Genomic DNA, 26,193 nt, shown 5'->3' with positions numbered 1-26,193 from the left:
CTGACTGTATCACTATTAGGCATAAGAATAATATGAATATAAACATGACATGATATGTATATTCTTCCGCGTTTGTTGTTGTCTCACTCTAGTTTCGTAGTTTATTAGGCAGACAGGATTTAAATGAGATAGCAGCAAACATGAAACAATACATGGCAAAATGTTTATATTCGTATTATTCTTGTGGTGAAGAAAATACTGCATGCGATTCACAGTTCATAAAGGTTCCTATTAGCAACCATCTCTTCTCACAGGAAGGAAAAAATTCAGAACATAGAGTTGGTGGCAGACATTAGTTGTGGCAGCACCTACCAACATTTTTTGGAACTTCCGCTTACTTTGCACTCGATTCTAAGCCGCAGGCAGTTTTTTGGATTACAAAAAACCGGAAAAAAGTGCGGCTTAGATTCGAGTAAATACGGTAAATGTGAGAAACTTCTGTAAGTACAAAAATTCTAGAGATCAAAACTAACAAACTCCATTTTATTTTACAATAGCATAATATTACTGTACAGTGAAGTTTTCTACATTGAAGATACTGATTATATAGGTGAGTTTTTGAAGCCCCTGGAAGCGTAGTCTGCAGGCACTTGTCTATCAGACAGCTTAGGATATTCTGGGTCTCCGGGAACGACGCGCTTGCGGCTGACAAGTACTCTCCAGCCTCCTTTCCTTGTCCAATCCTGAAACAGACCAGGAATCACACTGTATCCAGATTTATGAATGATGACAATGAAGTAATACTATGCGATGCTGACTGCCAATCAAAAGGAAATTATAAGTGACTAAAGTAGAGCACCCTGCAAATTGTACCAAACATTCTTCACATAACAGAAGTGTTCACAGGTGGACAGTTGGGTGTCCAACAGGCACAATATTTCGGCAAGTGACCACATTGCCACCATCAGGCGCCATCATCTCGTTCGCACCAGATGATGCAATGTGGTCACTTGCCGAAATATTGTGCCTGTTGGACACTAACAACCGTCTGTTCACCCGTGAACTCTTTTGTCATGAAGTACATTGGGAGAAATTGAAGAACCACATTCTTCACATAAATTATGAGAACCAAAATATAATAAATATAAAAAAAATCCAACAGGTACTTTCACCTACACTTCATCTGAACATCTACTGATGAGCAAGCTACAATTAATGGAACTGTTGAAGGAAAACACATCATAGATGTCTGTTGCCCAAGAATTTTAATCTTTAAGGAAGATTAGGATGTAATGTCTGACTGGCAACGGGTTTATTATTAACGGAGCCAACGCTCAGATTGAGGAAGGAAATTCTGCTCTACAATTCCATCACTCAGCTTTGACCGATGACGTTATACTGGATCCAAAGATGCCACACACACAAGATTTCACAATGGCGACCAACACTCATAAAAGTTTTCATGAGAAAAAGTAATCACAAATTATAGAATTGCAGAAATTCTTAATAATAAATATAAACTAATGGGACAACCACCGGAAAATGGGCTTCTGGCTGGTAAGTTACCATAAAAACCTCAGAATCACAGTATCAGTAAAATATATGAAACAACAAACAGGAAACAAACATAGCTAAAAACCACAAAAATAATGAAATACGGAAACAACAACTAGAATTGAGCTATATAGCTCAAGTACACAGAGCAACATGAAAGAAATTAAATCCCAGAAGAAATCGCACTACACACTGTAAAAAAAAGTAAAAAAATAAAAATGAAATGTGGAACTGAAAATCTGAATTGAGCTGTATAGCTGAAGTAAACAGAGTAGTGAGGGTCTAGGAATGAAATAAAATTCTGTAAGTAATCATGCCACATAAAAAGAGTCAAATATTTGTGAAAACAAAGATTTTGAATAAGACTGCTGCTCATTTCACTCGTAGCAACATAAGATGTGCTCTTAGATTTCCGCCAGACCCCACTCTCGGAAATTGCAACAAATTCAAAATAAACAGAATAGTTTATACCAATTTCTAAGACAACCACAGACTACATTTAAAAACAGGTCCCAGAGTCTGAAGCACTCAAGAAAAGCAGTGAAGCTCAAATAATACTAGGTACAGAAAGTTATTTGAAACCTGAAACTGCTAGCAGTGACATTTTTGGGGAAAATTTAAGTGTACATCAAAAGGATAGGCAAATTGGAAATGTATGTGGTCGTCACAGTAGATAAAAAAACTCAAATCCACTGAGAGAGAAATTGAAGCTGCATATGAGATTGATTGGAAAAGACTCAGTATCAGGGGTGGGCAATAAAATGGTAATTGGATCCTTCTACCTCCCACCAGACTCATTTCCTGATGTAACTCATAACAGAGAACACCTCAGTTCACTTGTACGTAAGTTTCACAATCATACTGTAATCATTGATGGAGACTTTCATCATCCAAAAATTAATAGGGGAAATTAAAATTTTGCTAGTGATAGGTGTGATAAGACACCCTGTGAAACTTTACTAAATACCTTTTCTGAAAACCACCTAGAATAGATGGTTAAGAACCCCAATCATGATGAAAATATACTGGATCTAATGGAAACAAATAGACCTGTATTCTTTGAGAATGTCCACATCAAAACTGCTATCAGTGACCATGACACAGTTGTGGCAACAATGATTACCAAAGCACAACTAAAACAACCAGAAAGATATATACGTTCAGTAAACTAGATAAAAAATCAGAATGTCTTATCTCAATGACCTTGAAACTTCTAGCACAGGTCAGCACCGTGTACAGGAACTCTGGCTCAAGTTTACTAAAGTTTTAAAGAATGGTTGCCCATTCACTGGATAGTTATGTACCCAGTAGAATAGTTCATAATGGGAGGGAACATCCATGGTATACAGTCACTGTAAAGAAATGTATAAAGAAATAACTTCCTGGCAGATTAAAACTGTGTGCCGGACCGAGACTCGAACTCGGGACCTTTGCCTTTCACGGGCAAGTGCTCTACCGACTGAGCTATCCAAGCACGACTCACGTCCCATCCTCACAGCTTTAATTCCGCCAGTACCTCGTCTCCTACCTTCCAAACTTCACAGAAGCTTTAATTCCACCAGTACCTCGTCTCCTACCTTCCAAACTTCACAGAAGCTTAAGCTGTGAGGATGGGGTGTGAGTCGTGCTTGGATAGCTCAGTTGGTAGAGCACTTGCCCGTGAAAGGCAAAGGTCCCAAGTTCGAGTCTCGGTCCAGCACACAGTTTTAATCTGCCAGGAAGTTTCGTATCAGCGCACACTCCGCTGCAGAGTGAGAATCTCATTCTGGTCTAAAGAAATAGATTACTGCATAATAGGTGTAAAGCAAGGCGGAGGGTTATAGACAGGTGGTGAATGAAACACGCTTGGCTGTCAAGAGAGCAATGTGTGATGCTTCTATGACTACTGCAATAAGAATACTGTCAAATGACATTTCACAAAATCCAAAGAAATTCTGTTTGTATTTAAAGGCTGTTAGAGGCAGCAAAGTTAATGTCCATTCCCTAGTAAATGAGATAGGAACCAAAATTAAGAGTAGTAAAGCAAAGCCGTACTCAGTTTTCAAATGTTCCTTTACAAAGGAAAACACAGGAGAATTGCCCCAATTTAATCCTTGAATGTATAAAAAGAAGGGCAGCAAAAATGGTCACAGGTTTGTTTAATCCATGGGAGGGTGTCTGAGATACTGAAGGAACTGAAATGGCTGACTCTGAAAAGATGAATGAAATAAGCATTAGTGTCAGTGGGGTTGAGAAACAGCTAAAATTTCAAAAATTGAACAAATCTCCAATCCTCAATAGAATCCTTGTCATATTCTATACCGAATCTGCTGCTGATCCCTCGAACAAAAAACCATGTCCAGTTCTTGGAAAAAGGCACAAGTCACACCCATCTACAAGAAGTGTAGTAGAAGTGATCCACAACACTACCATCTAATATCTTGTAACATCTAATTGTAGAATTTTAGAACATGTTCTGAGCTCAAATGTAATGAGGTATCTTGAAGTGACTGACCTCCTCAATGCCAAACAGCATGGGTTTCAAAACCATCAATCATCTGGAAGTAACTTAGGGTGTGCCCCAGGGAAGTTTTTGCAAGCCTTGCAGTTTATGTTGTATCTTAATGACATTGCAGACTATGTTAATAGTAACCTCAAACTTTTTGGAGATGATGCAGTTATCTATAATGAAGTACTGCCTGAAACAAGCTGCATAAATATTCGGTCAAGTCTTGATAATATTTCAAAGTAGTGCAAAGATTGGTAACTTGCTCTGAATGTTCAGAAATGTAAAATTGTGCACTTCATAAAATGAAAAAACGTAGTATCCTATCACTATAATATCAGTGAGTCACTGTTTGAATTGGCCAACTCATACAAATAACTGGGTATAGCACTTTTTTTGTAGGGATGTGAAACGGAATGATCACATAGGTTCAGTTGTGGATAAACAGGTGGATCATTGGTAGAACACTAGGAAAGTGCAATAACCAACTAAAGAGATTGCTTACAAATCACTCATGCAATCCAGCGCAGAATATTGCTCAAGGGTGTGGGACCTGTAACAGATAATACTTACAGGGGATATTGAATGTATAAAGAGAAGGGCAGCACAAATAATCACAGGTTTGTTTAATCCATGGGAGGGTGTCACAGAGATACTGAAGGAACTGAAATGGCAGACTCTTGAAGACACATGGAAACTATCCCAAGAAATTCTATTAACAAAGTTCCAAGAACTGTCTTTAAATGATACTCTAGGGATATACTACAACCTGCTACATGTCGCTCACACAGGGATTGTGAGGATAGGATTAGAATAATTTTACTGCACGCACAGAGGCATTCAAACTATCATTCTCCCCAAGCACCATATTTTAATAGAACAGGAAGAAACAGCAATAACTGGTACAATGGCATGTACCTTCTGCCATGCACCTCACAGTGGTTTGCAGAGTATAGATTTAGACCACTTATATCCTTTGCAGTGTAAACTCATGATATTACACATGATGATGTGGCTCAAAGCTGAGAACTGGAATCCCACTCTAGAATTTACCCAGGAAATTAGACTTGCGCTTTCCAAAGGCAAAAATCTGTCTCTAAGAATTTAGGGAAACCACAGAAAACCTAAATGACCTGATGGAGATTTGAACAGTCATCCCCTCAAATGTGGGTCCAGTGTCTCAGCACCAAGATAATTTTATGTGGCATGATTAGAACCTTCAGGGCATCTCTTACATCGAATCACATGTCCTTAGTGAATCAACATTAAAATTTGTATACTACCAGAGCCATATACTACTACTACTAATATTAATAATAATAATAATAATAATAATATGCTAATGAATATTATAAATTTAAGAAACGTCTATCCTAACAACATTGTTTTCAGCAATTTCCTCGTTACATACTTGTCAAACATAACGGTATGTAACAGAAATGTGTAGCAGCATTTCAAAAGGAATCAATGTAGAGACGAGGTAGGCCAGTCTGACATGGAACAAGATATAACAGCATAAGATTAACAGGTGAGATAGAAGGAAGAAAACAGAAACAGAAAGGGACAAGAACAGTGCAGATAGACTGTAGTGGAAATTATTTATAAAAGCATAACACTGTGAGGATGAAATCCTTTTGTTCTTGGTATATTAAATGCTGTGACAACTATGAAAAAATTATGGAGGCAAGTCCCAATTTTTGAGCCTCACCTCTGAGGACAAAGATACACTCCAAAAGTTCACCACAAGAGCTGACCCCTCCACCCCAACGCTTTTACTACAAAAGGCAGCTATCTGTATTTTTAACTCTTGCTCCAGTCTGATACAAAATAATTTATTACATGTTTTACATCTGTTTTATCTCTCCCTTTCTCTATGGCTTAATCAATGTATATGCCCTGATTAACAAATCGGCACCTGAATAATTGAGCGAGTTGTTACCTTTAAACAGTCAATGAAACATGACACCAGAAGTCAGGGTACAGTGATCCACTATGATAAACTGCATCCAGAATAAACATTATTTAAAGCAATATAATTACTTCTTGCAATGTTGATACGTTTTCATTTCATTGATGTTTCACAAATTGGAACAAGTTCTAGATGTAAAGCACTCTTGATCCAATTATATTATGCTGCCAGCATTCACAATACCCTTTCCTTCTTAAATATATTCTCATATGAAACAAGCGCTGAGCAATAATCTGTTCTAGTATGTGTTTATCCCATTGAAACTTTCCACAGTTTGGATACCAGATTATCCATTGTGATGTGGTGATTCATTGGACAGCACAAGCTGGGTAGACACTGTAAACAAATCTCTGCTGCCTCTTATCAAATCCCAATTCAACAATGCATTGGCAAGGATTTCCACATTATACTTTGTGTCCTTTCTTCAGGTAATATTCTGTCACAATAATATGACCTGCTGTCTGTAATTCACATGGTGTGTTCAATACAGCTTCTTCACACTGTTGGATTAGCCTTCACACACCCATAACCCACCTCTGGAGAGGTCTGAGCTCTGACACTTCGCCCCTAGAAAGGAGACACACTGCACCAGTGCCAGTTGTCATCACTTTGATTCTAGGCAATACAAACCGAGAAGCTCTTACTTGCACATGCTACTGTGAACGACTGGGGGTTACCTCATGTGTGTATTTTAGTAAAAATAATACAGGCAGACATATACTTAGGCTACAACATGAGGAAAAATTGCAAAAATTGTGCTGAAAATGTGTGCCACATACTGGTGAAGACTGTGCTAACCTTCTTAACAAGGAAATATAGAATCTCTAGAATTTTAACCAAATTGAGCCAATCTTCAAATATGAACACTCTTTGAAAAAAAAATTAAGTTTATTCACATTTACTGTGAAGAAAGAAAGTACTTTTGCAGGGGACACACCAAGACCATGATTCCTCCACAGAACTGAAGTGCACAGCAAGGTAGGGGGAAAAAAAAGATTACCGAGACAAATTGTTTGTTATGATTCAGCTGTAGGTTTGTTCAGTGTCTGATATGGATGAGTCTGTGACTTTCATAAGACATCTGGGTCAAATACACACATTTTAAATTTTTAAGTCCTTTAATGACTTTGGAAGATGATGGAAGCCACGAACTGAAGTGCATTCAACATTGCATCTCAAGGGCACTTTTTCCATGTACACTTGCACATTTTATTTATTGAGCTTGAAGTCGATCTCTGCATTCTACTGTGGAGGTAATAATCCATGCAAGAGGGATGTAATGAATGCCATAACTTTTTGTTTTCTTAAGTAAGTGGCCCAAGGTACATTACTGTCAAGTATTAGAATTTCACCTCTGGAAATTGCTTGTTAATATGAAAAATCTCAAACTGAATTGTGGTTCAGAATCCACATGGAAGTGTAGGTCCCCTTATAACTGACTTAAGTAAGTCTGTTCAAAAGTCTGAGGAAGACAATGACATGTCACCTCCGATAGGGCTATGGTTAAAAAAGAACATTGCAGCTATCAAACAAACCTTTGAGTCAATGGCAGTTTTATCTTTTAACTTCAGTACAAATTAATTTTCTGTACATTTAAGGTTACATAACATACAAAGAAGATAACTTTTCCTTGTTTAGTGGAGCAGAACATTCACATATCAATATATGGCTGCTGAGTACATAATACTCCAGAGCTTAAACTGAGAAGCAATTTACAAGTTCTGTTCAGAACAGCATATCAGTGTTACACTGTGCAGTCCCCTCTTTCTCGTTCTCTCTCCTCTTCTAAAACCCGATGGCATGCAAATGTAACTATATTGAGCAAACAAAAATTACAAACGCTGAGCAACACCATGTCAATTGATTAACATCAGTAACCAAACATTTTAACGAGCAAAGTGTAATGGGTATAGCGGCTAGAAAACTTACGTTTGCATTGTATTTGAAGTAGTACGTCGTTGCATATATGACGAACAACGATATAAAGACTTTTCCGGTGACGTACCGTGCAATCTGAGCTCGGCGCTCTCCCTACAAATAAACAAACAATACAATGTTTTGGGAACATTCTAAATGAGGTTATCACAACTACACTATTAACACTCACAATAGTAGGCTTAAGAGCATTAAATATAACGTCCAATGGTTTTCTGTACGCCCTTCGAATAGGGTTCATTAACTCTCGTTCCAATTCGGGTACACGCCTGGGTTCGTTAGGAGACAGTATTTGATCTTGCAACCATTGTTTTCTCCATGCTCTTTCCTCATTTGTCATACCCACTAGTCTCTCTCTTTCGCGGACCATACGGCCCGCAATGGGCATTGGCTTTACACCACCCGTGTCTGAGGCCATTTTTCTTAATAACCTTTTAAAGTTAATAAGCTACCCCAGCCAGCCGACTTCTTGAGTTCTTCGTGTAGGACAGGTTACCTATTACGTCGATAGTTACACCATATACATATATCGATAGCAGAATTTTATCCTAGCTGGCTAGTCGATAGTTCGACCGTGTATCGATAGTACGTCGTATCTCGAGGGATTTGGTAGTCAGTTTGTACTGTTTTACGTCTTGACTCGACCAAGGTCTTTACGGTCTGGTTGCATTTATAAAACACCAAAAACTGTTGCATGATTACATTTAGATCAACATAGTGAAATTCATGGCAGAGTTTACTTACCAACTGTTAGGGTATTTATCCTTTCCATTCGCTTACGGAGCGCGAGAAGATGGTTGGTTGGATTGTTGATTTGGGAGAGGGAACCAAACAGGGAGGTCATTGGTCCCATCGGATTAGGTAAGGTACAGATGGAAGTCAGCCGTGCCCTTTTTAACCGTTTCTTTACCAGCGTAGCTTATAAGAAACATCGTCTTTCCATAGATGTATTTTGCATCAAACCGATTTTAACTACCCTTTGCCAATGTTTACTTGAAGCTCCATGCCAGTAGTGACTGTTCCTGACAACAGATGGCAGGAACTAGCGCGCGGTAAGAAGGAAACAATTGTTGAGCGTGACTAGTTGCTGGAGTCTTCATTGTGAAGAATTGATGATAAAAAACGCGTAAAATACGTAAGTTTTGCACTTTCGTTTACAGTCAAATAATTATCGTGTGTTGTGACAGTCCTTCCTGCATAAGTACATCATACATTTGACTTGCATAATGATTTCCAAATAAGATAAACTGCGCAAAACCTTATGTTGCTTCAAAGCAACAGTGGAATTGAGTGGAAATTCCGTAATATAATGCGTCGCTTTACAAATCTATTGATGTAGGTGTTTGAAATTTTGCTTTGCAGGTATAAAATCACATTCTAGACACTTTTTAAATATTGCATCACTATGTCTGGCTTTTTTGACTGATACTGACCGAGAATATATTATATTATGAATTTACCTGATAATGAGTTCAATGCATACATTGATGTCCCTGATGGGGATATATCAGATGTTGGGGACGAAGATAAAGATGAAACTGTCGAAATTGATGAAAGTTCTCAAGCTATTTCCGAAGCAGCTGTCATGAATTTCATTCAGGTGGTGGAAAAGGAGGATGGAGCTGAAATTTCGGCAATTAGAGAGGAGCAAGAGACAGAATATGAATTTCCAAAGGTAGAGACCACTAACAGAAGTAACAATATTGAGAAAGTACATAATTATAAGCATAATTACGTATTTTAGACGTCAATATCTTTAAATTTCAGGCTGATGCAGTCAGGAGTGGTAAAGTTATTGATTCTCAGCCAAAATCAGATGTAAGCAACAACCATATTGCAGCAGCAGCAGCAGCAAGTAAAACATAGATGTAAGCGTAGTGATTATAATTTAGAAAAACTGATTTTGTGGTACAAGACACAGAATGGAAAGAATCACTTCCACCACCACCGATAGAGGAAATGACACCTTTGCAATATTATAAAATATTTATGAATGATGACGTATTTGAACTCATTGCTGAGCAGTCCAATATCTATGCTTTGCGGAAAGATTCAGTTTCTTTGCAGACGAGCAAAAATGAAATGGAGCATTTTGTTGGTATTTTACTGCACATGGGCATAATCAAAATGCCTTCCATTCATTTATACTGGTCGAATGAGTGTAGGTATTCACCAGAGCAGAACTCGCTTCTTCCAGCTACTGTGGTATTTTCATGTTGTCAATAATCAAGACTTGTCTGATGCTGATAGTAATCGTGACAAACTCGTCAAGATTCGCCCACTTTTATCTGCATTGCAGTCATCATTCAGGACACTTCCTCCAGAAGAATACCAAGCTGTTGATGAACAGATAGTACCATTCAAGGGTAGAAGCGGTTTGGAACAGTACATAAGAAATAAGCCTCACAAGTGGGGCTACAAATCTTCTACGAGAGCTGGTGCTTCAGGCATGATGTATGATTTTGAAATTTATGTTGGCAAAAACACCTGCAGTGATAGAGGATTAGGTTTGTCTGGGGATATTGTTTTGGCATTGACGGAAACATTGCCAGAGATACAGCATTTCAAAGTGTTTGCTGATAGTTGGTTTTCGTCTATACCATTAGCAATTGCCCTGAAAGAAAGGGGCATTGAATTCTGTGGCACCATCAGGACAGACAGGATGGGAAAATGTCCCTTGAAAACTGAAGCGGAGCTCAAGAAAACTGGATCTGGCTCCTGTGACTGGAGAGTGGAAACAACAAACAATGTAGCTTTAGTACGCCGGTTTGACAGAAAATGCATAAATTTCGTGTCAACATTTGCTTGTGTTGAGCCCATGGCAACATGTAGACGCTATTCTGCATCTGAAAAGAAATTCATTAATGTACCTAGACCTTACATAGTGGAAAAGTACAACAAACATATGGGGGGTGTGGACCTTGCTGACATGTTGATAGAACTATACCATATCAACTTGAGGTCACGGAAGTGGTATATGCGCATTGTGTACTGGTGTTTGTCTGTAGCAGTTGTCAATGGATGGCTACTCCACCGACGTCAAATGGTCCAACGTGGCAAAACCTCAAAGATGTCACTTCTGCAGTTCCAAGCTAATATTGCTGCAAGTCTACTGCTTGCGGGTGAATCAGGTTCCCAAAAGAAGAGAGGAAGACCAAGTTCTGAAATATTGACAAGGACTCCTGCACCAAAAAGGACTGTATGTGCAGCTTCAGTTATGGATGTGCGTTTTGATGGGTTCAAACACTTTGCAGATATGGTAGAGAAGAAAGGTCGATGTAAAGTTTGCATTAAGTCTACTACACAAATTTTTTGCACCAAGTGTAAAGTGCTTCAGTGTCTCACAGTAAATAAGAAGTGTTTCCACATCTTTCATGGAATATAATAACTTCATAAGGCAAAGATACAACACACACTGATGTCTGACAAGATACGTGAAAGTAAAACAATGAAATGTTTGCAGTACAAAAATTTCAAATTTTTACTAATACACAGAGCTTAATTTGTTAATTACTCGAAGGAAAATTAGTCATCACCACATTGTCAATAATAAAAATGCTGTGCATATACTTCTAAGCTATAAAATGTGATGTATAAACAAATATTTTGCTTACATGAAACCATGTTTATTGAATTTATGTTTCTATGATGTCACTACCTGTAAGAACCACTGTTGCTTAAAAGCAACGTTAAAAATTTTTTGGAATAAAACATATATAAAAAAAGATTTTATCATATTTTACATTTATGCACCTAAATAAGTGTAAAAACGAATGCAGATATTTTTTTTCTCAAAACTTCGAAATTCGGTAAAGAAAGGGTTAAAGAAACCATCCCGGCATATGCCTGAAGCGCTTTAGGGAAATTATGGAAAACCTAAATCAGGATGGCCGGACTGTCGTCCTCCCAAATGCGAGTCCAGTGTGCTAACCACTGCGCCACTTCGCCCGGTGCTCGAGAAGCATGAATGTATAAATGTCCCAGTGTGAGCTGTAATTAGGTTCCTCGTACTCCACCCTACACTGCAGAACTCTCTATGATCCCTCCAAATTCATCTCAGTCAGTTTCCCTCCTGGTGGAACCATGACTTCTCAAGGTCAACCCCTCCAAAACCTAGGCAATAATTGCAAGACGAACCACTGCCGAACTTTCCATCTATATGACAGCCACCTTACTATTTACGACCATCCTGTCCACCTAACTAATACACTTTAATATTTTGGACTGACATGGAAACCTCACCTATGAACCACGCAACAGAAAGCTCAGAATAGAATAAAATTACTAACTGTTCAAACTTGGGGTTTACACCCCTCTACTATTGTCCACACCCCCAAAATCCCAATAAGACACATCCTCTGTTATGCAAATGTTGCGCAGGTATCTGCCCCACCAAAGTTCTCTACATTTCTCCAAACCCTCGAATGCCATGCACACTGTCTTGCTTATTGCATCCATTTGCCTTACCCCACCTGGATCCTCTATCGCTCATCAAATTCTCACCCCTCCTTGCTCACACTGAACACATCCAAGTCGCCTGTGCTATCCACAATCTTGATTCCAATAGCCTCATTGTCTCCCCTCTGATCACCATCCCTTGTATGCTACTGTGCTTTTACAAATCCATCCCACCATCCCTAAACCTACATGCACTCAATATCCTATCTCTATGCAACTTCAACCAACTCTCTGTCTCCCATAGAATGAGATTCATCCTGATATTTATCCCTCCCACCAACTTTAATTCTTCCCCATCTGTCCCACACTGCATCAAGACTCCTCTTTCATCTTCCCTCTCCATCCTCACGTTCTGTCTTCCCACCTCCTGTCTTCCTGCTATCCACCCTGTTGTGTATGAGTTCATAAACAATGTTAAGGAGAGGTGGGCCTCAGAGTGGTGTGGTAACTGTTGACATAGGAAAACTGGACAGGATCAGAAACAATTATCACACAAAATATCACAGTAAACAGAAGATTCACTTAGCTTGTATTTCTTAAAGCATACTAAGACTCATTACAAATAATGCAGCAAAAATCAGAGTCCAGTTATCAATGTCAACAAGAATGAGGGCCTCTGTAGTAAGCCCAAATGACGGAGCCATGACTAGGGGCATTTTTGTAGTAACGTGTAGCAAAATGGCTCTGAGAGCAAGTGAGCTTAATCGCTGCTGCCGGCATTCTTATGTTGCAGTGGCAGAGGGTGCCTCGTAGTCCAGAGATGGTGGAAGTGTGACTCAGCGGGTGCTCACTATTGGGTACACCAGATTCCATGCGTCGCTGTCAGTATCACACGAAAACTTGAATTCCGTTGCTATGACACCCACGGAGAGGTATCAATGCTTGCTACCGTGCACCCCAACTCCTGCTTTCATCTCTGTAGTTTTCTACCTATCAACCCCTATCTTTTTTACACACACCCCTCAACCCTATGGGACATATTCTCTTGTCTCAAATCCTTCTTTCCCAGTGCAGGGCCTAGAGATTTTAAGTGAAAGTGGAGTGCTTTATCTTTGAAGAATTTCGCCATTCTGCAATGTATTTTTGAATTGTGTATATTTTAGTTTTTTAGCTATCTCACTTTTGATTTTTAATTTAAAAAGAAAATAGTCGTAATGTGTTTTTACATGGACACCAACAAAATTCATCCTATTGATTGTTTTGAAAACTGTGTGTAATGTTTCTTTATAACATGTCATCCCATCTTGTTGCACTTTTAAAAATGCTCTTGGTGAAGTGAGTAATATTGTATAACTAACAACCTATCACTCGCCCATATGGGATGAGGAGGATGAACTGACAATAAAGGAAAAAAAAGAAAACTGTTATCGGTATAATATTGTCTTCTCAGTCTGTGCACAAGCAACACATAGAGGGCAGTAGTTTATTCCTAAATTCTTTACTTACAACTGGTCTCCCAATGTTATAAGTAGGATTTTGTGGGATAATTGGCATTTATCTCCAGGCGTTTGTCAGTACAGGATTTTCACTATTTCTGTGACATTTTCTTGTGAGTCAAACAAACCTATTATCACCTGCCCTACTCTTCTCTGTATGCATCAAATATTATATGTTATTAGTCATGTCATCTGTTTTACCTTTTATTGAGCCTATGTGATCATATCCCTACAAGCACATAAGTATTTACATGAGTTGTCTGATTCCAATTGGGACTCACTGATATTGTAGTCATAGGATACTACTAATCTGAGTTTAGTGAAGTGCCAGTCTTTGCACCACTTTCAGATTTTAAGATCTGAGTGGTTATTACTATTAATATTATTGGTCAGGTTATTGATTTATAACATTATCACCTAGGGTTTCAACTACCTTCTCAGGTGCGTGCCTGAAGTCACCTCTATGTCTGTGGATAACTCTGCAACAAGATAACATGTTGTTTCATCCCTACCAAGAAATACTCAGTTCACTCACTACATATGTTGTTTGATATCTCAAACAGGCTTTCAGAAAGGTCGATAGACACACAAACAAACACAAACACACACACAAAATTCAAGCTTTCGCAACAAACTGTTGCCTCATCAGGAAAGAGGGAAGGAGAGGGAAAGACGAAAGGATGTGGGTTTTAAGGGAACCCACATCCTTTCGTCTTTCCCTCTCCTTCCCTCTTTCCTGATGAGGCAACAGTTTGTTGCGAAAGCTTGAATTTTGTATGTGTGTTTGTGTTTGTTTGTGTGTCTATCGACCTGCCAGCGCTTTCGTTTGGTAAGTCACATCATCTTTGTTTTTAGATATATTTTTCCCACGTGGAATGTTTCCCTCTATTATATTGAGGCTTTCAGAAAGTTTAGAAATATTGTACCTACTGTCCTAGCTTGATTCGTGGCTTTCAGGATGCCATGTGATAGAAGTATGGGTTGGGGTTCATGTTACTGATGTTTTGAGAATCTGTGTTTGTTAGCATGGAGGAGGTGATTCTCTTTGAGATACCCCATTTCATTTGAGCTCAAAATATGTACTAATATTCTACAACAGATGTATATGAAAGATATTGGACAGTAGTTTTGTGATTCACTTCTGCTACCTTTCATTTAGTAAGGTTTGGCATGCACTTTTTTCCAGTTACTGTGCATGGTATATAGTTCAAGTGGTCTTCAGTATATTAAAGTTAAAATAGGGGCTAAGTCAGCTGCACTTTCTGTGTAGAATGTAATAGAGATTCCATCAGACCCTGGAGATTTGTTCAGTTTAAGCAATTTCAGCACCTCTCAAAGCCACTGACACTAACATCTGTAAGGTGATGTTGAGCGTGTAAAGAGAAGGGCAGCACAAATGGTCACAGATTTGTTTAATCCATGGGAGAGTGTCACAGAGATACTGAAGGAACTGAACTGGAAGACTCTTGAATACAGACATTAACTATCCCGAGAAAGCCTACTAATAGAGCTTCAAGAATCAGCTTTAAATGATTACTCTAGGAATATACTGCAACACCCTACATATTGCTCACATAGGGATTGTGAGGATAAGGTTAGGATAATTACGGCACACACAAAGGCATTCAAACAATCAATCTTTCTGTGCTCCATACATTAATGGAACAGGAAGAAAACCTAATAACTGGTACAATTGGACATATCTTCTGCCATGCACCTCATAGTGGTTTGCAGAGTATAGATGTAGATGCAGAAGTTTTTGTTTACATCTGGGTGTAATTCTCATGGTCAGCAGAAAGATCTAATTAAAAGTTTATGTGTACTCTTGATATTGAGTCTTGCCCTGGAAACAATCTTACATGCAGCTTCAATTTTTGCCTCAGTGCATTTGAGTTTCCTGTCTGCTGTGAGAAGAATGGCCATTCATCTTCCATTAGTCTGTGCTTCAGATGTGAACATGGATTTACTCTAAAAATTTCATTGCTATCCATTTTAGGTTTTAACCAACTTTCTCCTCTGGAACATCCTCCTTTAGAAGAACAACATCATCCAGCTGGAGTCTTTCTGAACCTTTCATTGGGTGATATGCTTCACAGAAGTTTCTGAGGAGGATTAGGTACTCTTTCTACCACTTGTTGCAGAAGTATTCTACCACCTTCTGTTCTCACTGAAATTCCTTGGAAAAGTACTTTCTAGCTCATAGTTCTTGAGCTGTGGGTAGTGGTGTGAGCTACTCAGCTGCAAGGAAATGTGCAGGCATCAGTAGCTCAGATTCCTCTCCCCCTTATGTAGGTGGTCTTGAATTTAGTGCTGCTTCTGTGCTGACCAGGACTGTGTCAGATCTCCTTTATAAGCGGCAATGCTTACTGCACCCATGGCATTTGATAAGCCAAATGTGCCTCCTGGTGAAACTGATTCACTTTACCTGCTTAGTTGGTCCTGCTAATTAGTGCCTCTTCTCTCAGTTGCTGAAGCCAGCTGAAAGCAGTTGAAATAATTCCAATAATGTAGTTCACATAGTATATAGAGCTGAATTTGAGCCATCTTTAGCACCACCTTTGGTATGGTTGAAAGTTACTGTTTGTGGCCAGTACCAGTCTCACAAATTTTTGTTAAAAGCTAAAGGAAAATTACTTACTTCAAATAGTTACTGATCTTTCTATCCAGTTTTAGCGCAGTAGATCTACCCTCAACAAATAATTAGCAATTGTTTAATGTAGCAGAAAGGACAATCGGTATAAGACACAATATTAGTCACTATGTCTGGTGGCAGAGTAACACACTGTTTTTCAGGTTGACGAGAAAACACTACAGTTAAATAAGATTGCACAGTAATCATATGTTCTGTTTAATTAAAACTGTATATGGTGGCAATTAATCATCACAGTCCTGACAGCTCATTACAGCCAACTACATCATGCACAGATTCACAATAAGAAACATGTAGAATGTAATGGCACTGAGTTTTTAAGCTACAAATAGCAGGACATGTAATCTGAATCAAGTGCAGTACATTTTATGAGCAGGTATCTTCGGGACTGTCTGTGGCAAACTTCCCTGAATGGATCTAGATAGATTTTGCTTCTATGAGTTCTGGCTGTGGGCTGCAGGCTGGGGCTCAGATGGTCGCATAAAAACTAGCATAAGAACAAACTGTTATTTCATAAACTACATAGTACTCTGAAAACTGGTGGGGAACTGGTGAGGTCGAGTTTGGCTGTTTGAATGACCTGCAAGCTTTTATTAAAATCTTGCTTATAAAGATGTTACTGGTCAGAAATGTATAAAAAGATGTGAGTCAACAATCAAGAATCATTATTCACCATAAATCATTTCACAATGATATGGATTACATCAGTTTGATACAAGATAAAGTATATACAATGCACAGTAGTACAATGAGTAGCATTAAATATTAGTTCTACAAAGTTTATGCAGTACATAATAATACAATTAAAAGTAACAGTTTTTAAAAGTTAATATAATAATATGGTAAATCAGTAACAGTTTTTAAAAGTTAATATAATAATCTGGTAAATCAAAGTATTCTTTAATATTATAAAGAGGGTGATCTGTTAACCAGTTGTACCACTTATTTTAAATCTAATTATATCCATGGTCCGAGCAAAGACTGGTAACTTACTGAAAGTTCCAAGTGGGTTTACTTTGTGAGAATTTCCAGTCATTGCTAACGTGTGCCTAGGTTCTGTCATATATATATATGTCTGCTTGTGTCTGTATATGTGTGGATGGATAATGTGTGTGTGTGCGAGTGTATACCCGTCCTTTTTTCCCCCTAAGGTAAGTCTTTCCGCTCCCGGGATTGGAATGACTCCTTCCCCTCTCCCTTATAACCCACATCCGTTCGTCTTTCCCTCTCCTTCCCTCTTTCCTGATGAGGCAACAGTTTGTTGCGAAAGCTTGAATTTTGTGTGTATGTTTGTGTTTGTTTGTGTGTCTGTCGACCTGCCAGGACTTTCATTTGGTAAGTCACATCATCTTTGTTTTTTATATATATATATATATATATATATATATATATATATATATATATATATATATATATATATATATATATAAGACGAACGGATGTTGGTTTTAAGGGAGAGGGTAAGGAGTCATTCCAATCCCGGGAGCGGAAAGATTTACCTTAGGGGGAAAAAAGGACGGGTATACACTCGCACACACACACATATCCATCCACACATATACAGACACAACCAGACACATTTAAAGACAAAGAGTTTGGGCAGAGATGTCAGTCGAGGCAGAAGTGCAGAGGCAAAGATGTTGTTGAATGTGGGTGAGGTGTGAGTGGCGGCAACTTGAAATTAGCGGAGATTGAGGCCTGGTGGATAACGGGAAGAGAGGATATATTGAAGAGCAAGTTCCCATCTCCGGAGTTCGGATAGGTTGGTGTTAGTGGGAAGTATCCAGATAACCCGGACGGTGTAACACTGTGCCAAGATGTGCTGGCCGTCCACCAAGGCATGTTTAGCCACAGGGTGATCCTCATTACCAACAAACACTGTCTGCCTGTGTCCATTCATGCGAATGGACAGTTTGTTGCTGGTCATTCCCACATAGAATGCATCACAGTGTAGGCAGGTCAGTTGGTAGATCACGTGGGTGCTTTCACACGTGGCTCTGCCTTTGATCGTGTACACCTTCCGGGTTACAGGACTGGAGTAGGTGGTGGTTCCCGCTCAAGGTCACGAGCGTCGCGTGTATATAAGTAGTTACAGTCAAAGCCGACGTCAGTCGGCGAGCAGCTGCGCGTGCAACAGCATGTCCTGAGATGCCGTGTCTGAGGCCATTTTTCTTAATAACCTTTTAAAGTTAATAAGCTACCCCAGCCAGCCCAAGGTTGCTATATCAGCAGACTTCTTGAGTTCTTCGTGTAGGACAGGTTACCTATTACGTCGATAGTTACACCATATACATATATCGATAGCAGAATTTTATCCTAGCTGGCTAGTCGATAGTTCGACCGTGTATCGATAGTACGTCGTATCTCGAGGGATTTGGTAGTCAGTTTGTACTATTTTACGTCTTGACTCGACCAAGGTCTTTACGGTCTGGTTGCATTTATAAAACACCAAAAACTGTTGCATGATTACATTTAGATCAACATGGTGAAATTCATGGCAGAGTTTACTTACCAACTGTTAGGGTATTTATCCTTTCCATTCGCTTACGGAGCGCGAGAAGATGGTTGGTTGGGTTGTTGATTTGGGAGAGGGAACCAAACAGGGAGGTCATTGGTCCCATCGGATTAGGTAAGGTACAGATGGAAGTCAGCCGTGCCCTTTTTAACCGTTTCTTTACCAGCGTAGCTTATAAGAAACATCGTCTTTCCATAGATGTATTTTGCATCAAACCGATTTTAACTACCCTTTGCCAATGTTTACTTGAAGCTCCATGCCAGTAGTGACTGTTCCTGACAACAGATGGCAGGAACTAGCGCGCGGGAAGAAGGAAACAATTGTTGAGCGTGACTAGTTGCTGGAGTCTTCATTGTGAAGAATTGATGATAAAAAACGCGTAAAATACGTAAGTTTTGCACTTTCGTTTACAGTCAAATAATTATCGTGTGTTGTGACAATCCTTTCTGCATAAGTACATCATACATTTGACTTGCATAATGATTTCCAGATAAGATAAACTGCGCAAAACCTTATGTTGCTTCAAAGCAACAGTGGAATTGAGTGGAAATTCCGTAATATAATGCGTCGCTTTACAAATCTATTGATGTAGGTGTTTGAAATTTTGCTTTGCAGGTATAAAATCACATTCTAGACACTTTTTAAATATTGCATCACTATGTCTGGCTTTTTGACTGATACTGACCGAGAATATATTATATTATGAATTTACCTGATAATGAGTTCAATGCATACATTGATGTCCCTGATGGGGATATATCAGATGCTGGGGACGAAGATAAAGATGAAACTGTCGAAATTGATGAAAGTTCTCAAGCTATTTCCGAAGCAGCTGTCATGAATTTCATTCAGGTGGTGGAAAAGGAGGATGGAGCTGAAATTTCGGCAATTAGAGAGGAGCAAGAGACAGAATATGAATTTCCAAAGGTAGAGACCACTAACAGAAGTAACAATATTGAGAAAGTACATAATTATAAGCATAATTACGTATTTTAGACGTCAATATCTTTAAATTTCAGGCTGATGCAGTCAGGAGTGGTAAAGTTATTGATTCTCAGCCAAAATCAGATGTAAGCAACAACAATATTGCAGCAGCAGCAGCAGCAAGTAAAACATAGATGTAAGCGTAGTGATTATAAATTTAGAAAAACTGATTTTGTGGTACAAGACACAGAATGGAAAGAATCACTTCCACCACCACCGATAGAGGAAATGACACCTTTGCAATATTATAAAATATTTATGAATGATGACGTATTTGAACTCATTGCTGAGCAGTCCAATATCTATGCTTTGCGGAAAGATTCATTTTCTTTGCAGACGAGCAAAAATGAAATGGAGCAGTTTGTTGGTATTTTACTGCACATGGGCATAATCAAAATGCCTTCCATTCATTTATACTGGTCGAATGAGTGTAGGTATTCACAAATAGCTGATGTGATGAGCAGAACTCGCTTCTTCCAGCTACTGTGGTATTTTCATGTTGTCAATAATCAAGACTTGCCTGATGCTGATAGTAATCGTGACAAACTCTTCAAGATTCGCCCACTTTTATCTGCATTGCAGTCATCATTGAGGACACTTCCTCCAGAAGAATACCAAGCTGTTGATGAACAGATAGTACCATTCAAGGGTAGAAGCGGTTTGGAACAGTACATAAGAAATAAGCCTCACAAGTGGGGCTACAAATCTTCTACGAGAGCTGGTGCTTCTTTATGTTGGCAAAAACACCTGCAGTGATAGAGGATTAGGTTTGTCTGGGGATATTGTTTTGGCATTGACGGAAACTTTGCCAGAGATACAGCATTTCAAAGTGTTTGCTGATAGTTGGTTTTCGTCTACACCATTGGCAATTGCCCTGAAAGAAAGGGGCATTGAATTCTGTGGCACCATCAGGACAGACAGGATGGGAAAATGTCCCTTGAAAACTGAAGCGGAGCTCAAGAAAACTGGATCTGGCTCCTGTGACTGGAGAGTGGAAACAACAAACAATGTAGCTTTAGTATGCTGGTTTGACAGAAAATGCATAAATTTCGTGTCAACATTTGCTTGTGTTGAGCCCATGGCAACATGTAGACGCTATTCTGCATCTGAAAAGAAATTCATTAATGTACCTAGACCTTACATAGTGGAAAAGTACAACAAACATATGGGGGGCGTGGACCTTGCTGACATGTTGATAGAACTATACCATATCAACTTGAGGTCACGGAAGTGGTATATGCGCATTGTGTACTGGTGTTTGTCTGTCGCAGTTGTCAATGGATGGCTACTCCACCGACGTCAAATGGTCCAACGTGGCAAAACCTCAAAGATGTCACTTCTGCAGTTCCAAGCTAATATTGCTGCAAGTCTACTGCTTGCGGGTGAATCAGGTTCCCAAAAGAAGAGAGGAAGACCAAGTTCTGAAATATTGACAAGGACTCTTGCAGCAAAAAGGACTGTATGTGCAGCTCCAGTTATGGATGTGCGTTTTGATGGGTTCAAACACTTTGCAGATATGGTAGAGAAGAAAGGTCGATGTAAAGTTTGCATTAAGTCTACTACACAAATTTTTTGCACCAAGTGTAAAGTGCTTCTGTGTCTCACAGTAAATAAGAAGTGTTTCCACATCTTTCATGGAATATAATAACTTCATAAGGCAAAGATACAACACACACTGATGTCTGACAAGATACGTGAAAGTAAAACAATGAAATGTTTGCAGTACAAAAATTTCAAATTTTTACTAATACACGGAGCTTAATTTGTTGATTACTCGAAGGAAAATTAGTCATCACCACATTGTCAATAATAAAAATGCTGTGCATAGACTTCTAAGCTATAAAATGTGATGTATAAACAAATATTTTGCTTACATGAAACCATGTTTATTGAATTTTGTTTCTATGATGTCACTACCTGTAAGAACCACTGTTGCTTAAAAGCAACGTTAAAAATTTTTTGGAATAAAACATATAAAAAAAAAGATTTTATCATATTTTACATTTATGCACCTAAATAAGTGTAAAAACGAATGCAGATATTTTTTTTCTCAAAACTTCGAAATTCGGTAAAGAAAGGGTTAAAGGAACCATCCCGGCATATGCCTGAAGCGCTTTAGGGAAATTATGGAAAACCTAAATCAGGATGGCCGGACTGTCGTCCTTTCCAAATGCGAGTCCAGTGTGCTAACCACTGCGCCACTTCGCCCGGTGCTCGAGAAGCATGAATGTATAAATGTCCCAGTGTGAGCTGTAATTAGGTTCCTCATACTCCACCCTACACTGCAGAACTCTCTACGATCCCTCCAAATTCATCTCAGTCAGTTTCCCTCCTGGTGGAACCATGACTTCTCAAGGTCAACCCCTCCAAAACCTAGGCAATAATTGCAAGACGAACCACTGCCGAACTTTCCATCTATATGACAGCCACCTTACTATTTACGACCATCCTGTCCACCTAACTAATACACTTTAATATTTTGGACTGACATGGAAACCTCACCTATGAACCACGCAACAGAAAGCTCAGAATAGAATAAAACTACTAACTGTTCAAACTTGGGGTTTACACCCCTCTACTATTCTCCACACCCCCAAAATCCCAATAGGACACATCCTCTGTTATGCAAATGTTGCGCAGGTATCTGCCCCACCAAAGTTCTCTACATTTCTCCAAACCCTCGAATGCCATGCACTCTGTCTTGCTTATTGCATCCATTTGCCTTACCCCACCTGGATCCTCTATCGCTCATCAAATTCTCACCCCTCCTTGCTCACACTGAACACCTCCAAGTCGCCTGTGCTATCCACAATCTTGATTCCAATAGCCTCATTGTCTCCCCTCTGATCACCATCCCTTGTATGCTACTGTGCTTTTACAAATCCATCCCACCATCCCTAAACCTACATGCACTCAATATCCTATCTCTATGCAACTTCAACCAACTCTCTGTCTCCCATAGAATGAGATTCATCCTGATATTTATCCCTCCCACCAACTTTAATTCTTCCCCATCTGTCCCACACTGCATCAAGACTCCTCTTTCATCTTCCCTCTCCATCCTCACGTTCTGTCTTCCCACCTCCTGTCTTCCTGCTATCCACCCTGTTGTGTATGAGTTCATAAACAATGTTAAGGAGAGGTGGGCTACAGAGTGGTGTGGTAACTGTTGACATAGGAAAACTGGACAGGATCAGAAACAATTATCACACAAAATATCACAGTAAACAGAAGATTCACTTAGCTTGTATTTCTTAAAGCATACTAAGACTCATTACAAATAATGCAGCAAAAATCAGAGTCCAGTTATCAATGTCAACAAGAATGAGGGCCTCTGTAGTAAGCCCAAATGACGGAGCCATGACTAGGGGCATTTTTGTAGTAACGTGTAGCAAAATGGCTCTGAGAGCAAGTGAGCTGAATCGCTGCTGCCGGCATTCTTATGTTGCAGTAGCAGAGGGTGCCTCGTAGTCCAGAGATGGTGGAAGTGTGACTCAGCGGGTGCTCACTATTGGGTACACCAGATTCCATGCGTCGCTGTCAGTATCACACGAAAACTTGAATTCCGTTGCTATGACACCCACGGAGAGGTATCAATGCTTGCTACTGTGCACCCCAACTCCTGCTTTCATCTCTGTAGTTTTCTACCTATCAACCCCTATCTTTTTTACACACACCCCTCAACCCTATGGGACATATTCTCTTGTCTCAAATCCTTCTTTCCCAGTGCAGGGCCTAGAGATTTTAAGTGAAAGTGGAGTGCTTTATCTTTGAAGAATTTCACCATTCTGCAATGTATTTTTGAATTGTGTATATTTTAGTTTTTTAGCTATCTCACTTTTGATTTTTAATTTAAAAAGAAAATAGTCGTAATGTGTTTTTACATGGACACCAACAAAATTCATCCTATTGATTGTTTTGAAAACTGTGTGTAATGTTTCTTTATAACATGTCATCCCATCTTGTTGCACTTTTAAAAATGCTCTTGGTGAAGTGAGTAATATTGTATAACTAACAACCTATCACTCGCCCATATGGGATGAGGAGGATGAACTGACAATAAAGGAAAAAAAAGAAAACTGTTATCGGTATAATATTGTCTTCTCAGTCTGTGCACAAGCAACACATAGAGGGCAGTAGTTTATTCCTAAATTCTTTACTTACAACTGGTCTCCCAATGTTATAAGTAGGATTTTGTGGGATAATTGGCATTTATCTCCAGGCGTTTGTCAGTACAGGATTTTCACTATTTCTGTGACATTTTCTTGTGAGTCAAACAAACCTATTATCACCTGCCCTACTCTTCTCTGTATGCATCAAATATTATATGTTATTAGTCATGTCATCTGTTTTACCTTTTATTGAGCCTATGTGATCATATCCCTACAAGCACATAAGTATTTACATGAGTTGTCTGATTCCAATTGGGACTCACTGATATTGTAGTCATAGGATACTACTAATCTGAGTTTAGTGAAGTGCCAGTCTTTGCACCACTTTCAGATTTTAAGATCTGAGTGGTTATTACTATTAATATTATTGGTCAGGTTATTGATTTATAACATTATCACCTAGGGTTTCAACTACCTTCTCAGGTGCGTGCCTGAAGTCACCTCTATGTCTGTGGATAACTCTGCAACAAGATAACATGTTGTTTCATCCCTACCAAGAAATACTCAGTTCACTCACTACATATGTTGTTTGATATCTCAAACAGGCTTTCAGAAAGGTCGATAGACACACAAACAAACACAAACACACACACAAAATTCAAGCTTTCGCAACAAACTGTTGCCTCATCAGGAAAGAGGGAAGGAGAGGGAAAGACGAAAGGATGTGGGTTTTAAGGGAACCCACATCCTTTCGTCTTTCCCTCTCCTTCCCTCTTTCCTGATGAGGCAACAGTTTGTTGTGAAAGCTTGAATTTTGTATGTGTGTTTGTGTTTGTTTGTGTGTCTATCGACCTGCCAGCGCATTCGTTCGGTAAGTCACATCATCTTTGTTTTTAGATATATTTTTCCCACGTGGAATGTTTCCCTCTATTATATTGAGGCTTTCAGAAAGTTTAGAAATATTGTACCTACTGTCCTACCTTGATTCGTGGCTTTCAGGATGCCATGTGATAGAAGTATGGGTTGGGGTTCATGTTACTGATGTTTTGAGAATCTGTGTTTGTTAGCATGGAGGAGGTGATTCTCTTTGAGATACCCCATTTCATTTGAGCTCAAAATATGTACTAATATTCTACAACAGATGTATATGAAAGATATTGGACAGTAGTTTTGTGATTCACTTCTGCTACCTTTCATTTAGTAAGGTTTGGCATGCACTTTTTTCCAGTTACTGTGCATGGTATATAGTTCAAGTGGTCTTCAGTATATTAAAGTTAAAATAGGGGCTAAGTCAGCTGCACTTTCTGTGTAGAATGTAATAGAGATTCCATCAGACCCTGGAGATTTGTTCAGTTTAAGCAATTTCAGCACCTCTCAAAGCCACTGACACTAACATCTGTAAGGTGATGTTGAGCGTGTAAAGAGAAGGGCAGCACAAATGGTCACAGATTTGTTTAATCCATGGGAGAGTGTCACAGAGATACTGAAGGAACTGAACTGGAAGACTCTTGAATACAGACATTAACTATCCCGAGAAAGCCTACTAATAGAGCTTCAAGAATCAGCTTTAAATGATTACTCTAGGAATATACTGCAACACCCTACATATTGCTCACATAGGGATTGTGAGGATAAGGTTAGGATAATTACGGCACACACAAAGGCATTCAAACAATCAATCTTTCTGTGCTCCATACATTAATGGAACAGGAAGAAAACCTAATAACTGGTACAATTGGACATATCTTCTGCCATGCACCTCATAGTGGTTTGCAGAGTATAGATGTAGATGCAGAAGTTTTTGTTTACATCTGGGTGTAATTCTCATGGTCAGCAGAAAGATCTAATTAAAAGTTTATGTGTACTCTTGATATTGAGTCTTGCCCTGGAAACAATCTTACATGCAGCTTCAATTTTTGCCTCAGTGCATTTGAGTTTCCTGTCTGCTGTGAGAAGAATGGCCATTCATCTTCCATTAGTCTGTGCTTCAGATGTGAACTTGGATTTACTCTAAAAATGTCATTGCTATCCATTTTAGGTTTTAACCAACTTTCTCCTCTGGAACATCCTCCTTTAGAAGAACATCATCATCCAGCTGGAGTCTTTCTGAACCTTTCATTGGGTGATATGCTTCACAGAAGTTTCTGAGGAGGAT

The 26,193-nt window shown here is 39.1% G+C and overlaps 1 protein-coding gene and 1 non-coding gene across 3 annotated transcripts; both read right to left on the bottom strand.

Moving 5' to 3' along the window:
• Positions 1-462: 462 nt before the first annotated feature.
• On the bottom strand, positions 463-18,709 carry LOC126204438 (uncharacterized). 2 transcript variants are annotated; one of them, XM_049938828.1, is made up of 4 exons: positions 18,608-18,709; positions 8,056-8,314; positions 7,878-7,979; positions 463-683 (listed from the first exon to the last, which is right to left on the bottom strand). In XM_049938828.1, exons 2-4 carry the CDS (start codon positions 8,299-8,301, stop codon positions 543-545), a joined length of 489 nt encoding a protein of 162 aa, XP_049794785.1. In that variant the 5' UTR covers positions 8,302-8,314; positions 18,608-18,709; the 3' UTR covers positions 463-542. The 2 variants fall into 2 exon arrangements, with proteins under 2 accessions (XP_049794785.1, XP_049794784.1); XM_049938827.1 differs by lacking the exon at positions 18,608-18,709 and having other exon boundaries at positions 8,056-8,399.
• Trnas-uga (transfer RNA serine (anticodon UGA)) lies at positions 2,895-2,969 on the bottom strand. Its single transcript has one exon. It is a non-coding gene; the product is annotated as a tRNA-Ser (tRNA).
• Positions 18,710-26,193: the final 7,484 nt, after the last annotated feature.

Source organism: Schistocerca nitens, chromosome 9 (assembly GCF_023898315.1).
Source record: "Schistocerca nitens isolate TAMUIC-IGC-003100 chromosome 9, iqSchNite1.1, whole genome shotgun sequence".
NCBI classification, from domain to species: Eukaryota; Metazoa; Arthropoda; class Insecta; order Orthoptera; family Acrididae; genus Schistocerca; species Schistocerca nitens.
The sequence above is the reverse complement of the archived record's forward strand: the minus strand, read 5'-3'. Positions and strand labels throughout refer to the sequence as shown.